Consider the following 15550-nt stretch of genomic DNA (forward strand, 5'->3'; position numbering starts at 1 on the left):
TGAGAAGGCCTAGGGACAAAAAGCTCATCCGCCAAGCTATTATATTGCCCTCTGATGTATTTATACATGTTAATTAGATCCCCTCTAAGGCGTCTTTTCTCTAGACTAAATAAACCCAGTTTATCTAACCTTTCTTGGTAAGCGAGACCTTCCATCCCACGTATCAATTTTGTTGCTCGTCTCTGCACCTGCTCTAAAACTGCAATATCTTTTTTGTAATGTGGTGCCCAGAACTGAATTCCATATTCCAGATGTGGCCTTACTAGAGAGTTAAACAGGGGCAATATTATGCTCGCATCTCGAGTTTTTATTTTCCTTTTAATGCATCCCAAAATTTTGTTCGCTTTAGCTGCAGCGGCTTGGCATTGAGTACGATTATTTAACTTGTTGTCGATGAGTACTCCTAAGTCCTTCTCCAAGTTTGATGTCCCCAACTGTCTCCCATTTATTTTGTATGGTGCTAGACCATTGGTACGACCAAAATGCATGACTTTACATTTTTCAACATTGAATTTCATCTGCCATTTATGTGCCCATATAGCCATCCTATCCAGATCCTGTTGCAATATGACACTATCTTCTTGAGAGTTGATGATTCTGCACAATTTTGTATCATCTGCAAAAATGGCAACATTGCTCACTACTGCATCCACTAGGTCATTAATAAATAAATTGAAGAGCACTGGACCCCTGTGGTACCCCACTGCTAACACTCTCCCATTTTGAGTATGATCCATTGACCACAACTCTTTGTTTTCTGTCCATTATTAGCCACTTCCCTATCCAAGCACACACTCTTCCCCAGTCCTTGCATCCCCAACTTTTGCACCAGACTTTTGTGGGGAACAGTGTCGAAGGCCTTAGCAAAGTCCAAGTATTTCACATCTACAGCTTTGGTTTTTGTTTACATACTACAGATTTATTTATATTGTATTTTTTTTATTCATTGCAGCACCTAATGCATTCAACATTCATGAATTTGTTCATATGTCCATTAATTTTGCACAAGAATATTTATTAATGTACATGTTCATTATTAGCATTTAATTTATTTATTTATTTACGTGTTCATAAATTACCGTTAGAGCACTTGATGTTTGATATTTTTTTTTAAACAGAATATTTATTTTCAAGAAACAGCTCTTAAAGAGCGAAAAGAGAAACATAACAAAAACAATCCCCAACGAGATGCAGTTTAGGTTACATTACAGTACATGGCATAGGCAAGAGCTATAATTATACAACATGGTAGAAATATATTCATGAGCATCAACAAGGTAGAGTGAACACTACAAAAAGACTCTTATGTAGCAGACAGCAAAAAGGGAGGCTTTGGTTACATGTGTGGCTCAACCCAGGATCAGGTCTTGAACAGAGGCATTAATGTCCAGGTTTGGAATTACAGTGTCCATGGAGTCAATCCAGCATGACCATATCTTAGAAAAAATGTTTGGTTGATTACGTGCTTGATACGTTAACTTGTACAATGGGAGTGCTAGGTTTATCAATCTCTTCCAATCATTCAAATTGGGAGGATTACTGTTTTTCCATTTAAGAGTAATAGATTTTCTGCAATAGAACAACAGGATTCTAATGAGTACTTTCTTACCAGAACTGCAGGGCATGTCCTGTGTCATTCCCAGCATACAGACTTTAAACGAATGGACAACGGGAAGGCCCAACGTGTCTCTTAAAAAATGGATGACTGACTTCCAATAATTATTAACCTGGGGGCAAAACCATACACAGTGCAGGAAGTTGGCCTGCTCCTGCCCGCATTTAAAGCAGCGCCCATCATGAAGAGGGCCCATTCGCGACAGTCGCATGGGGGACAAGTAGGCCTGATGTAGCCACTTTAAGTTTATCAATCTATCATATGCTGCAATAGTAGTTTTATGATACGTATCTAAGAAGTCTTGACAGTCCCCATCCTGTATGTCATCAACCACATCAGACCATTTCCTTTTTGTAGACTCGAATTTAGGTGTAGTTGAAGAGGCCAGTAAAACGTTATAATACTTAGATATCTGTTTAGTCCTATCTTTATTTAGTAAAAGTGTCTCCAAGCTCAAAGGGGTCAAGTCCACTACTGTCAGGCCAATCTGGGCCTGTACAGCAGGTCTAAGCTGTAGGTACCTGAAGAAAGCCTGCCTAGGCAGACCAAACTCCTCTCGCAACTCAGAGAAATCTCTGAAGTTTCCCCCGTAAATAATTGATGCAAATATTTCACATTATGTTGGGTCCAATATTGTGGGTCAGGAACTGAAAGAAGTTCGGGGAGATTGTTATTATACCATAAAGGGGAGCTGAGAGATATAGGGGCAGTAGGTTCACCCAAGAATTTACGCATGGCTTTATACACCTTGATGGTGTTTTGTATAAGCGAGGTTCCTCCTCCCTGATTGGGAACTGTATATATATATAGATTGCTCCACACAAGGACTCATACGAAGTCGCAATATCGGCCTCAACCGCTAAAGTAGAGTCTTGTCTAATGTTACTTAGACTGGTCCTGTCAAGAAGAAGTATCTCCAGTTTTCTACGTTCCACTTCCCACTTAACGTAGTTTTCCCGAGTGGAGTGCTGTACTAGTCGCATTTTGGCCTCCTGCATCCCCCTTTCATGATAAGTTTGGGAGGCAGTGATATTTTGTCTCATCCTGGACAGTGAAGCTCTAAAAGCTCCTCTAAGTACTGCCTTACTGGCATCCCAACATATTAGAGGGGACGCCGTCCCCTGATTAATATGCCAATAAGCATTCATATCTCTGCGACAATCTTCTAGTATAGACGCATCTTCGAGCCAGCAGGACCCGAGTCTCCAGATCGAGGGGGATTTATGACCCGGTAGATATAACTGACAAATAAGAGGCGAGTGGTCCGATATACCATGGGGGAGGCATTCTATAGAATCCACAAGGGGAAGTATGTCTTTAGAACCCAAACATAGATCGATATGGGACACGGTCTGATGGGTGTCTGAATAGCAGGAGAATTCTCTAGAATCAGGAAATTTCCACCTCCAAATGTCTTGAAGGTCATATTGAGATAGCCATTTAATAAAGGGAGTGTATGGTCTACCAGCTCCATTCAGCCTGTCCAATGCTGGGTCAAGTATAGCATTAAAATCACCCATGAGCATAACCGGATCATCCATAAATGCATGAAGCTTAGTAGAGAGGCGGTCCAGTGCCTGAGCATTAAAGGGAGGTGAGACATAAACCGATCCCAATATAAGGCCTACCATCTATAATATATTTAATAATGACGAAGTTCCCATTGGGATCAATTCTAACCTCAGAAATCTGGGCAGGGAGAGATTTAGCTATCATAATAGCTGTTCCCCTTGAGAAAGAGGAAAAGTAAGCGAGATAATATGAGGAAATCCAGGGTTTTTTAAGTAATAGAGCTCGAGAGCCCATTAAATGAGTTTCCTGAAGACAAATAATGTGTGGGGACTTGATGTTTGATTTATTGACAAATACCTACATCTGATTCCATTTGTGCAGGATATGCAATATTGTTTAATTTATTTATTATTCAGTACTTATATAGCGCCAACATGTTATGCAGGGCTGTACAGAGTATATATTGTCTTATCACTTAACTGTCCCTCAGAGGGACTCACAATCTAATCCCTACCATAGTCATATGTCTATGTATGTATGTATGTATGGTCTAGCATATGTATCCTAGTCTAGGGCCAATTTTAGGGGGAAGCCAATTAACTTCTCTGTATGTTTTTGGGATGTGGGAGGAAACTGGCGTGCCCGGAGGAAACCCACGCAGACATGTGGAGAACATACAAACTCCTTGCAGATATTGACCATGCTGGGATTTGAACCTGGGACCCAGCGTGCAAGGTGAGACCGCTAATCACTATGCCACCGTGCTGCCCAATCTCTATACTCAATTCATTTCTGGGATTTAGTGTGTATTTATTTATCAGGGTCGATTAATTGGCATTCACCCATTATTTGTGATGCAGGTAGATGTTTTATGTATTTTTATACATTTTATAATTGTTTGAATACATTTCTAATAAAGTTTGTTGATTATTCTCTTCTTTGGCTTGAGTATGGATTATTCGTATTAGGCAACTTTGTTTTGTTTTAGCAGAAAAAAAGAGTCTATTTTTGTTGGTCAATGTAAAACAAAGTTTTACTGCGAGTCAACAGTAAAACATTAAATCTTCAAGGGTGAATAGAAAGATTTCTGTATTGTCACCTTCCTAGCTGGTGCTACAGCAATCCCATCAATGACCTTGAAAGGCAATGTAATCAATCCCAGTTAAAATTTACTGTGGAAAACAGGTTGCAGTAATGAATCAGGGAGCAGATTTTAAAATAAGGTTGATCTGACTGCTGGCCACCAATGGCAGCCACACAACTTCTCCAAAAACTATGTACAATATGTCAATATGTTAGCAAAAATAATGTGTGGTTCTAACTTATTACCTGAAGATAGATGACATACTTTGTCACATATTGTGTCCCAGCATACTTTATTGTCCTTGCTTACGATATTTAAAATATCTATATTGTCCTGGATCTCAAAGCCAAGCTCACAAACCATGTTGAAGACTCCTGGTGACAGACATGTGGACAGCATCTGTAAAAAAAACATCCATTAACTCTCTTTTAATATTTATTGCCTCGTTGTTACGTCATAAACCTTTCAAAAGGCTTGGCCTACTAAAGAACTATACACACAAGAATCTTTGTACATTAATTTGCATTGGTGCATTTTTGAAGATAAAAGGTGTTGTAGCTTGAACCTGGTACCTAGGAAAACAAAATCCAATCAATGCTGGCCAGTCAGTAATCAATAAATAATCAATAAGGGACTGTGTAAACACAACTGGTATGGTGTAGAGTGATTTTTAGCAGCAGGCCATTTGGGTGCCAGCTTTGAAGAAGCAGTTCTTCAGATGATTTCTTCCAATAGGCACGCATCAGTAGTATCAAGGGTTAGTAACGTCACTAAAGATTTGGGTTGGGAAGGGAGATTAAAATTCATGTTAAGGCCTGGTACACGAGACAATGAAATTAAATATTAATTCCAATTCATTTCTTGATGGGTGACTGATTACTCAAAAATGTGAAAACACCACAGATTAATGTACTCTGACTTTTCCAAGTTATCTTTTATTTCAAAGCATTTTCCTTGCATTTCTGTATAAAATACAGTATGTTGAACAGTTGATTGATTATGTACATAGTGCAGCATATGCACTACCAATTGAAATGTAACGGCATCCAATTAATGACAAAGAAAAAGATTGTTTATTGGTGTACAGTAGCAGCTTTCAGACGGTGAATGGTACTGCCTCTAGAGGCTTTGACAACTTCTTTAAAAAGCATGGGGTACTTAAATAGGGAGCATACAACTGCTGCACTGATTATCATAAATCAATTATTGCTGAAGGCCATCTGGTGGACAGTGAAAGAGTAAGATAGTCCCCGCACAAGATACCACTGCAGGTGAAATAGAGAGTTGGTTGGGATTCTGGGGAGGTAGCCACATGTATCCCACAATTATCAGTATTATGCCTGGTACACACGATGACTATTTTCTGGCAGATTTACTGTTAGATCAATGATTTCTAACATGTCCGATCTGATTTCTGATCGATTTTCCATTCACTTGTATGGAAAATCAATCATAAAATTGATCGGAAATCAGGTTGGAAATGTTGGAAATAATCGATCTGACAGTAAATCTGCCAGAAAATGTCATTGTGTGTGTACCAGGCTTTAGAAAGTCGTCCTGTGAGCCTCCCCCCCCACACACACAAACTATAAGGTAGACAGAGGTGCCCCCCATTAGCAGTATTGGGTAGTCCTGTGTATCACCAGAAAGCACTAGGTAGGCAGATGTGACCCCCAAATAGTATTAGGTAGCCAGGTGTCTCCTCCCCCTGCAGAGTGGCAAGTGGAGCAATCTGCAGAGAGATAACTTACCTGTCTACACTCCAGTGACATGATGTTCCTTCTGTCCTTCTCCAAAGTCTACAGTGATGTGAAAAACTATTTGCCCCCTTCCTGATTTCTTATTCTTTTGCATGTTTGTCGCACTTAAAATGTTTCTGCTCATCAAAAACCGTTAACTATTAGTCAAAGATAACATAATTGAACACAAAATGCAGTTTTAAAAATTTCTTTTCCACACAGGACCATGCAGATTGAGTTTTTTTTCTCACTAAATAATAAAAACCATCATTTAACCACTTGTTTTTTATGATCTGTGCTGGGAGGGCTCTGCAGCCCCCGGCACAGATCAGGCTGCAGGCAGAGCAATCAGATCGCCTCCCTTTCCCCCCCCCCTATGGGGATGATGTGCAGGGGGGGTCTGATCGCTCCTGCCTGCCTGAGGTTTGTGGGGAGGGCACCTCAAAGCCCCCCTCCGCAGCGAAATTCCCCCCTCCCTCTCCTACCTGTCCCCCCTGGTGATCGGGGCTGCACAGGACGCTATCCGTCCTGTGCAGCCTGTGACAGGACGTCCCCTGTCACATGGCAGCGATCCCCGGCCGCTGATTGGCCGGGGATCGCCGATCTGCAACGTAAACAAAGGAGACAGATGTCTCCTGCGTTTACATTTAGTCTGCGAGCCGCGATCAGCGGCTCGCAGGCTATTCACGGAGACCCGCTCCGTGATCTAACAGGAAATGGCCGCTCGTGCGAGCGTCCTTTCCTGATTAATTAGGGAGGCACCTGGCGACGCAGATCTGCGTCGCTGGTCCTCCAGCTACCACTTTGCCGCCGCACGGTATGAGTGTGCGGTCGGCAAGTGGTTAAAACTGCATTTTGTGTTCTATTATGTTATCTTTGACTAATAGTTAACGGTTTTTGATAAGCAGAAACATTTAACCATTTCAGCTCGCAGGGATTTTTCACCTTATGCATCAGAGTAATTTTCACCTCCCATTCATTCGCTAATAACTTTATCACTACTTATCACAATTTATTGATCTATATCTTGTTTTTTCCGCCACTAACGAGGCTTTCTTTGGGTGGTACATTTTGCTAAGAGCCACTTTACTGTAAATGCATTTTAACAGGATTAATAAGAAAAAAAATTGAAAAAATTCATTATTTCTCAGTTTTCGGCCATTATAGCTTTAAAATAGTCCATGCTACCATGATTAAAACCTATGTATTTTATTTATCCGTTTGTCTCGATTATTATACCATTTAAATTTTGTCCCTATCACAATGTATGGCGCCAATATTTTATTTGGAAATAAAGGTACATTGTTTCCGTTTTGCGTCCATCACTATTTACAAGCTTATAATTTAAAAAATGTTTGTAGTATATACCCTTAAAATGCATATTTAAAAAGTTCAGACCCTTAGGTAACTATTTATGGTTCGTTTTTTTTTTTAGTTGTAATTTTTTTTTCCCATTTAAAAATGTATTTGTGTAATATTTTGGTGTGGGACATAAACAGTTTATTTTTAATGTTGTTAGATGTGTAAATTGTATTGTAAAAAATGTGTAGATGTAGTTTTACTATTTGGCCACAAGATGGCCACCTTCGTTTTTGTTTACCCTCCTTGTACTTCTCGCTAAGCGGAAGTACAAGGGGGATGCGGAAATCTTTACGGGCAGAAGAACTGAAGCCTCCCGGGTGAGCGCTTCGGTTTTTCTGCGGGGGACAGGGAATCGGTGATCGGGAACCATGTTCCCTTTCACTGATCCCAGGGCTACCGGGGGACACCACAGGGACGCGCCCGCGATCGCGTGCGGGAGCGCAGGTAAGCAGCCGCCCGGACGTGAGTTTCACGTCTGGGCGGCGGAAATGGTTAAGTGTGACAAACATGCAAAAAAGAATAAGAAATCAGGAAGGGGGCAAATAGTTTTTCCCATCACTGTATGTCTCTATGGTTCCAGTGGTATCTCTTATCACATAACCTGCTGATACATGCTTGAGAAACACCACAGGAGAAGAATGAGGAAAGATCTGGAGCAGGTGATTTACCTCTCCAAAGACTTTGCTCTGCTTGCCAGTCTGCAATTCAGGGGCCTGCAGTGTATGCCCCCTTATCACAGCTTCCTAGTGGGCAATGTGAATCTACAGCCGCATGAGCACCTGAGGTCACGGGGCCCTCGTGTGGCTGCACAGCCAGCACTGCCATGTTTTAAGCCCCTGCTTCCACTTCAAAATAACACACTCTGCATTTGGGCAAGGACAGTTGTTTAATATTGCAATGCTTTGGACAGAATTGTGGGGTACAAAACTAGTGGCAGTAGAGCTCTTATCAGGTGCATGTAGTAATCTAGGTAAACCAGGAAGATATCGATCAATCACCTGATTAAGCATACATCTAGTAGTGTGTAGCTTCCTTTAATGTGCGTACACATGCACGACAGCAGCCAACAATGGGTCCGTCCGCACCTCCCGCTGGGCGGGTTTTCAGCAGACTGTAGTGCGGACTGATAAGGCTGTTCCTGAACGATCTGCCTGGATCTAGACTATAATATGGATATTGCACTATCATTATGGTAGGGATAAGGGATTAGCACCTTTAGCAGCAGTTTGTGATATGAATTGTGCACAATGATGTGTAGAAGATATCATTCTTGCCATGGTATGTACATTATCTGTGTGGAATTAGGGGGATTGCATAGATCTGTTCTAGGCACCCCAGTTCCTTTCCAAAAACATATCGATAAGTTAAATTGTTACCCCAATATTGACCCCACTATGGTAGGGATATTAGGCTATTGCAGGCCATACATGCATCAATTTTCCCATTTGATTCCTGGAAGTGATCAAATCTGCTGGGACTCTATTGCACCATCATGTTGAATTCTAACTGATTTTAGCTTAAAATCGTTCTGAAGTATTGATGGAATAGGATGGAAACTTTAGGTCAACCAGAAGTGGTGGTTAATCTATGGGGTATAGCCAGAGCTGTGGAGTCGAGGAGTCGCAGCAATTTTTGGGTATCTGCAGTCGAGAAAAAATTCACTGACTCCTGATAAATTGAATCTAAAAAAAGAAAGTATAATAAAATATTCTATTTCTCAGATGATAGTCATCATAGATAATTTGTATACACAGTATTAGCACTGCTTGGTCCACAAAAATGAAAAACATGTCAAATCAAAAAAACAAATCATTTGTTCGGCTATAATAAAGCAGTCACCATATTGTTAAAATCAGATATACATATATAATATAGGAATATTTGATATATAATAACATCTCTGCTGTAAGAATAAAGCCTGATGTGTAGTTGTGTCACTAGTAGAGATGGTCAATGAGATGAAAATTAGGCCCCGTTCACATCTGAGTGTTTTGCCGGCGATTTCGACAAAACGCTCAAGTGCTAGCGCTTTTTAAAGCGCTAGTGCTATAATACCCTATGGGCCCGTTCTCACTTGGGCGATTTGCGTTAATCGCTGGCGATTAACGCAAATCGGCAAACGCAAATTTGGATCCTGCACCATTTTCAGGCGATTTCCCGGCGATCGCGTTTAAGTGCTATAGAAGCGCTAATCACGAAAAATCGCCAAGTGTGAATGGTGATTTTATTCGCCTTAATCGCCAGAGCTAAACACTAGCAAAAGCGCTAGTGTTTTGCGAGTGTGAATGGGACCTAACTCTGCATTGATGCAGGTTACTGCAAATTTTGTATGCAAATACATGCACTCCATTTGCTCATGAAATCAATTAATTTGAGATGTTATATTTGGGGTAGGTGACTGCAAATTAAATTACACACTAGTACTATACATATTCACTCCCTGCAGAGCTGTTGTGAATCCACTGAGAATGTTGTGCACATTGAATGTAGAGTTGACTATCGCCTGTAAACCTAGTTCCGATCATGCATGAAGAATGTGTAATAGAGGAAGAACCCCTCATTCTCCTGAGGAGTACCAGCACATCACTGTTAAGCCCCTTACTAACCACACAACGGCAGTCAAGCGACGATTCTTCCTTCTGGCGGGTATGCACGACATCACACAACACTACACGCCAGGAGCGAACGAGACTTCAATTGATCGTAGTACTTTGCACCGGAGTTGTCGGGGGATCTTAGCGATCCAATGTGATGGTCGTTATTGCGACGCTAAGTGGCGTTTGCATTGTTGTGTGATTGTACCCACGTTGCGCTATCTCGGAAACGACTGCTCGGCACTCAAAAAAAATCGCCGGTCGCCTGGAAAATTGCAACATGGGTACATAGCTTTAGATGTACCCACAGTTAGATTGCCAAGGGCCCGATAGGCTCTCGATTCCTGTCTGCACCCTCTACATATAGTCTTACCTAGGTCATAAAAAAACAGAGATAAGCTAATGCTTAAGGCTAGGGCCACACTAGCTCCGGGTGCGGGACGCATCCGCGGTCCGGGCTCCGATTTTCAAAACCCGGAACGCAAACGGATCCGTGCTGCCTTTTTTGCAGCACACGTTTTGGATCCGCTTGCGTTTTTTGGTTTTTTTTGCTAGAGGGGGTAGCAGCCAGGACGGGGGGCTGCGGGCAAAGCGGCGGCCAGGGGGGTCACATCCCCCCCCCCCTTGCTCACCTGGGTGCCCCCGTCCCCCCTCCCCCTCCAGCTCGCATATAATGTAATAATTTGTACCTAATGAAGTTCGGCGAGCCGGGCACTTCCGCCCACACCGCTCGCCGTCACTTCCTGCAATGTCGCCCTCTGTATTTCAGTGGGCGGCATCGCAGGAAGTGACGGCGAGCGGTGTGGGCGGAAGTGCCCGGCTCGCCGAACTTCATTAGGTACAAATTATTACATTATATGCGAGCTGGAGGGGGAGCGGGGACGGGGGGCACCCAGGTGAGCAAGGGGGGGGGGGATGTGACCCCCCCCTGGCCGCCGCTTTGCCCGCAGCCCCCCGTCCTGGCTGCTACCCCCTTCAGCATGGCGGCCCCCTCCTTCACCATGGGACACTGGAAACTGATCCGTTTCCAGTGTCCCAAAATGTCAGTGAAGAGGGAGGCCCGTTTCCCCATTGATTTTCACTACCCGTACGTGTATACGGGTCCGTGAAAAATGCTGCAAGTCCGGACTCAGCGTTCCGGGTTTAAAAACGTATTCCGCGGATCGCACGCGGATACGTTTTTAACTTGAGTGTGTGCTGTTCCTATTTTTAACATTGGTATCCGTGGCTACGTTTTTCGTCCGGGACAAAAAACGTAGCTACAGATACGTTTTTAAATTAAGTGTGAACTAGCCCTAAGGGCTGCTGCACACCGAGCGGCTTTTTCAGCGTTTCTGCAGCCGCTTGCGGCTGCGGATCCGCTTGGTCAATGTATCTCAATGGGGTGGTGCACACCAGAGCGGGAGGCGTTTTGCAGAAACGAATCCTCCCGGGGTGAGGCATTTTTTGGATTGCGGATGCGTTTCTGCCTCAATGTTAAGTATAGGAAAACCGCAAACCGCTCTGAAAAACGCCTGTTCAGAGCGGTTTTGCAGGCGTTTTTGTTACAGAAGCTGTTCAGTAACAGCTTTACTGTAACAATATATGAAATCTACTACACCAAAACCGCTGCACAAAACCGCAAAACGCTAGCTGAAACGCTACAGAAAAAGAAGAAAAAGCGTTTCAAAATCTGCTAGCATTTTGCGGATCCGCTAGCAGTTTTTGGTGTGCACCAGGCCTAAAAGTAGACTGTCCCAACACATGTCTGTTTAATAAGATTCACTGGAACTCCGTTTCAGCTTGGCTCTGATGCATAGATCTGCCTCTTTGCCGAAAATGGTCCTGGCTTTTTCTACGGTATATATGATATAAAAGGTAGAGGCCTTTTTCTGAAAGGCGGCAAGGCAACGCACTGGAACCCAGCGGAACCCTTTATCCGGAATTCAGGCAACCAGAAGTCTTAACTAACCGGCATGCCTGAGGGATAAGAGGGATTTTGCATGCCTAATATCTAAGTATTTGGAGGGGGGGGGGGGGGGGGAGGTTTGTGCTACATAGGCCAGTTGCTCAAGCACATGTATCCAGGATCAGGCAATCCCCACCGATACCGGATATTAGGGATCCTTTCCAGGGTCCACATGCCTCCCATCCTCTTGCTCCTAGTCCTAGGTATCTCATCACATGGGTAACAGTTCTGCCTGTGATCACGTAATGCTTAAGTGATCTCAGGTGGGGCTGTTACCAACTAGATGGGATGCCAGGTTACATACATTGGGGTCTCTCTGCCTACCTAATACTGGGGGGAGGGCCTTTCTGGCTAACTAGACTGGGAGGTTCTCTGTGGCTATGCAATACTGGGGGTTCCACTGGCTACCTATACAGGGGGCCACATGTGGCTACCTGAACTGGGTGCTATTAAAGGGCAACTGAAGTGAGAGAGATGTGGAGGCTGCCATATTTATTTACTTTTAAGCAATACCAGTTGCCTGGTTATCCTGCTGATCATCTGCCTCTAATACTTTTAGCCATAGCCCCTAAACAAGCATGCAGCAGATCAGGGGTTTCTGACATTAATGTCAGATCTAACAAGATTAGCTGCATGCTTGTTTCTGGTGTGATTCAGACACTACTGTAGCCAAATAGATCAGCTGGACAGCCGGGCAACTGGTATTATTTAAAGAAAACCTGTACTGAAAATAAAAGTCAAAATAAGCATACACAAGTCATACTTGCCTTCCATGTAGTCTACTCCTCAGTGTCTTTCTCCTGTCCCGCGTCCTATTTGTTCACTATGATCAAGGGAATTTTCCGTCCTCCATTTTGAAAATAGCCATTACCCCATAACAGCTTTCTGGTCAGCACACAGTTAAAATGTAACATCGCCCACTTGAGCCATAGGAAAACATGGACATTACCTGGTACATCAGTTTTCCTCTCAGCTATAACTGACAGCAACTGATATTTTACTGACAGCAACTGATATATTTCAGATCTGACAAAATATTGTCAGAACTGGATGGGATTATTGTCAGAAGAAAATGGTGAGCTTCTGAGAGGAACTGATGGCAAGGTAACTATGTAATGTTCATTTGAAGTTACCTCATGTGTTTATTTTAAATATTTTTACTCAGTACAGGTTCTCTTTAAAGGAGATAAATATGGCAGCCACCATATCACCCTCTCACTTCAGTTCCCGGAGCTAGTCTACTTAAGGGGACCCACCGCAAATCCCCATAGACACTTTCAGCTGGTCTGCAGAAACGGAACAAATGTCCGCTTTCACCTTGTTTAAACCCCCACAAGCCTTATACCCACGGATAGGTAAGCATATCCTGTAACGAACTGTGAGGTTTTCGGTCAAAAAAAAAGTTGAAATGGGCTGTGTAGGAGCCGCCGAACGGCCTTAATCTCGGTTCCGTCGGCCATCTTCCTTCTGCTGTGCAGGTCCTTTCTTTCTCCTCATTGGAGGGTTCGTTAGCTGCCGACAGAAGCTGGCACGCCCCCACCCAACAATCCCCTCCAATGAGGAGGAAGAAACGACCTGCAGAGCAGAACAAAGATGGCTGACGGACCCGAAATTGCGGCCGTTCGGCGGCTCCTGTACAGTCAGTTCCAACTTTTTTTTGACCGAAACCGCAAAATTCGTTAGAGGACATGCTTAGCTACCCAGGGATATAAGGCTTGTGGAGGTTTAAACAAGCAAACGGAAGACATTTGTTCCGTTTTGCAGCCCAGGTGAAAGTGTCTATGGGGATTTGTGGTGGGTCCCCTAAAGTAGACTAGCTCCCATAAGCCTAGAAACTGTGCTGGATTAATCAATTTCCCACATCAGAGGGAAACAGATGCACGCATGGGTACCTAAAAACTATAATAGTCATTAGACTGAGAACTCCTATGAAGGACAGTCACAGATATAAGGTTTTGTACTTTATTTTTAAAGCAATGTGAAGAAATTAGCACTACATAAATGCATATTAGCAATATGTAAACATCGCCAATAATGTAGTATTTAATCACAACGGAGGTAATAAACTTACAAGCAAAAGCTTCACCCAAAAAAAAAAAAAAAATATGCTTCACTTGACAGCAGCTTACGATGTTGAGCAGAACATGAGAACGCTATATAACAAGACATAAACATCAGATCAAAATGACCGGCTTCTCATTGCCATAGCTACAAGCAATACACGAAACTCTGCAGTCCATACCTCGCAGCGGCAGCGGCAGCAAACATGACCACTGATTTTCCTAGATGATGAAGCGGACTTCCCGTATCCCGCCTCCCCATACTGCACATGCGCATTACAGCATCGAGCAACGTGAATAGAGGGAGGTACTACCATGACACATTTCGTGCTAAGGAAGCTGTTTAGATTTTAGCATGATTCAAGTATGGTTCTAATTCCTGCATTCCAAGAACGTTCGCAACATAATATAGTAATGTATAATGATCTCTGTACATGACTAGAAATTGTAGCGTTTTATGTTAGCAAATGAACTTGAATGTAGTGCGATATGACAAGTCCATTATGAAGTGGGCAAAATGGTTACGGTATTACAGTATTACATAATAATAACTTAGATGAATTCTGTGATACCCTGGGATAACACTGTTTCATACCCTATTAAATCAGTGGAGAGCAGCTTATTTTGATCATTTTTTTTCTTTCATTCCGATGATTTTAATAATTGGATTATAAAAATATACTTTTGTTATTATTAAGTATTTGTTTAACCAATTTTCTGCAGAACTTGACATCATACACTAAATCCTTTTATGTTACTAACTGTTCTTTACGGGAGCTCACAATCTAAAGGCTCATACACACATCAGACTATAGTCTTTGGAAAATGAAAGATCACAGACCAATCTTACCACCCTTCATGTAGTATAAGAGCCATACTCTACACAGTCTTTTCTATGGAGCTGAACTCCACATCAGAAAAAAATCTTTGCAAGATGCTGCACAGACACAAAAGATCAGTGTCTGCAAAAGATCTGTTCCTGCCAAAAATCCATTCCTGCAAATTGCAATGATAGTCTATGAGATCTGCAGATCATCATACACACATGATTTAACTGACATTCATCTGCAGATCAGACAATCATCTGCAGATCTGAAAATCCATCCTGGTGGATCTGATCTGCAGATGAGTGTCAGTTAAATCATGTGTGTATGATGATCTGCAGATCTCATAGACTATCATTGCAATTTGCAGGAATGGATTTTTACTAGGAACAGATCTTTTGCAGATACTGATCTTTTGTGTCTGTACAGCATCTGTGTGTGCAGCATCTTGCAAAGAGTTTTTTCTGATGTGGAGTTCAGCTCCATAGAATAGACTGTGTAGGTATGGCTCTCATACTACATGAAGGGTGGTAAGATTGGTCTGTGATCTTTCATTTTCAAAAGACTATGGTCTGATGTGTGTATGTGGCCTAAAGGTGGCCACTAACTATACAATTTGTAGCGAAAAATCGTTCAAGCAATCAGACAATTCTGATCGGAAGTGAAACATTGTAATACATCGTTCACTACATTCAAGGACCAATCTTTGCTTCCTATCTGTCACAATCGACAAGGAAATCCAAATTTTGGTTTGCCGAAAATCGTTCGTAATCGATTGTGCCCATCAACAGAGATTATTTACAACCAATCAG

At 42.6% G+C, this 15550-nt stretch overlaps 1 protein-coding gene across 5 annotated transcripts in view; it reads right to left on the bottom strand.

The window, feature by feature from the left end:
- The window catches only part of ERMARD (ER membrane associated RNA degradation), a 153615-nt gene extending 139438 nt beyond the window's left edge, over positions 1 to 14177 (bottom strand). For 3 of the 5 annotated variants that reach the window (XM_068231840.1, XM_068231841.1, XM_068231838.1), the window contains exons 1-2: positions 14097 to 14177; positions 4457 to 4610 (exon numbers count right to left, since the gene is read on the bottom strand). In XM_068231840.1, coding sequence (XP_068087941.1) covers positions 4457 to 4610 — 154 coding nt within the window. In that variant the 5' untranslated portion in view covers positions 14097 to 14177. Of the gene's footprint in view, positions 1 to 4456; positions 4611 to 13925; positions 14047 to 14096 lie in introns of those variants that run through there. The other 2 variants (XM_068231839.1, XM_068231842.1) reach the window with 2 other exon arrangements.
- Positions 14178 to 15550: the final 1373 nt, after the last annotated feature.

Source organism: Hyperolius riggenbachi, chromosome 4, assembly GCF_040937935.1.
Source record: "Hyperolius riggenbachi isolate aHypRig1 chromosome 4, aHypRig1.pri, whole genome shotgun sequence".
In the NCBI taxonomy this organism is placed as follows: Eukaryota; Metazoa; Chordata; class Amphibia; order Anura; family Hyperoliidae; genus Hyperolius; species Hyperolius riggenbachi.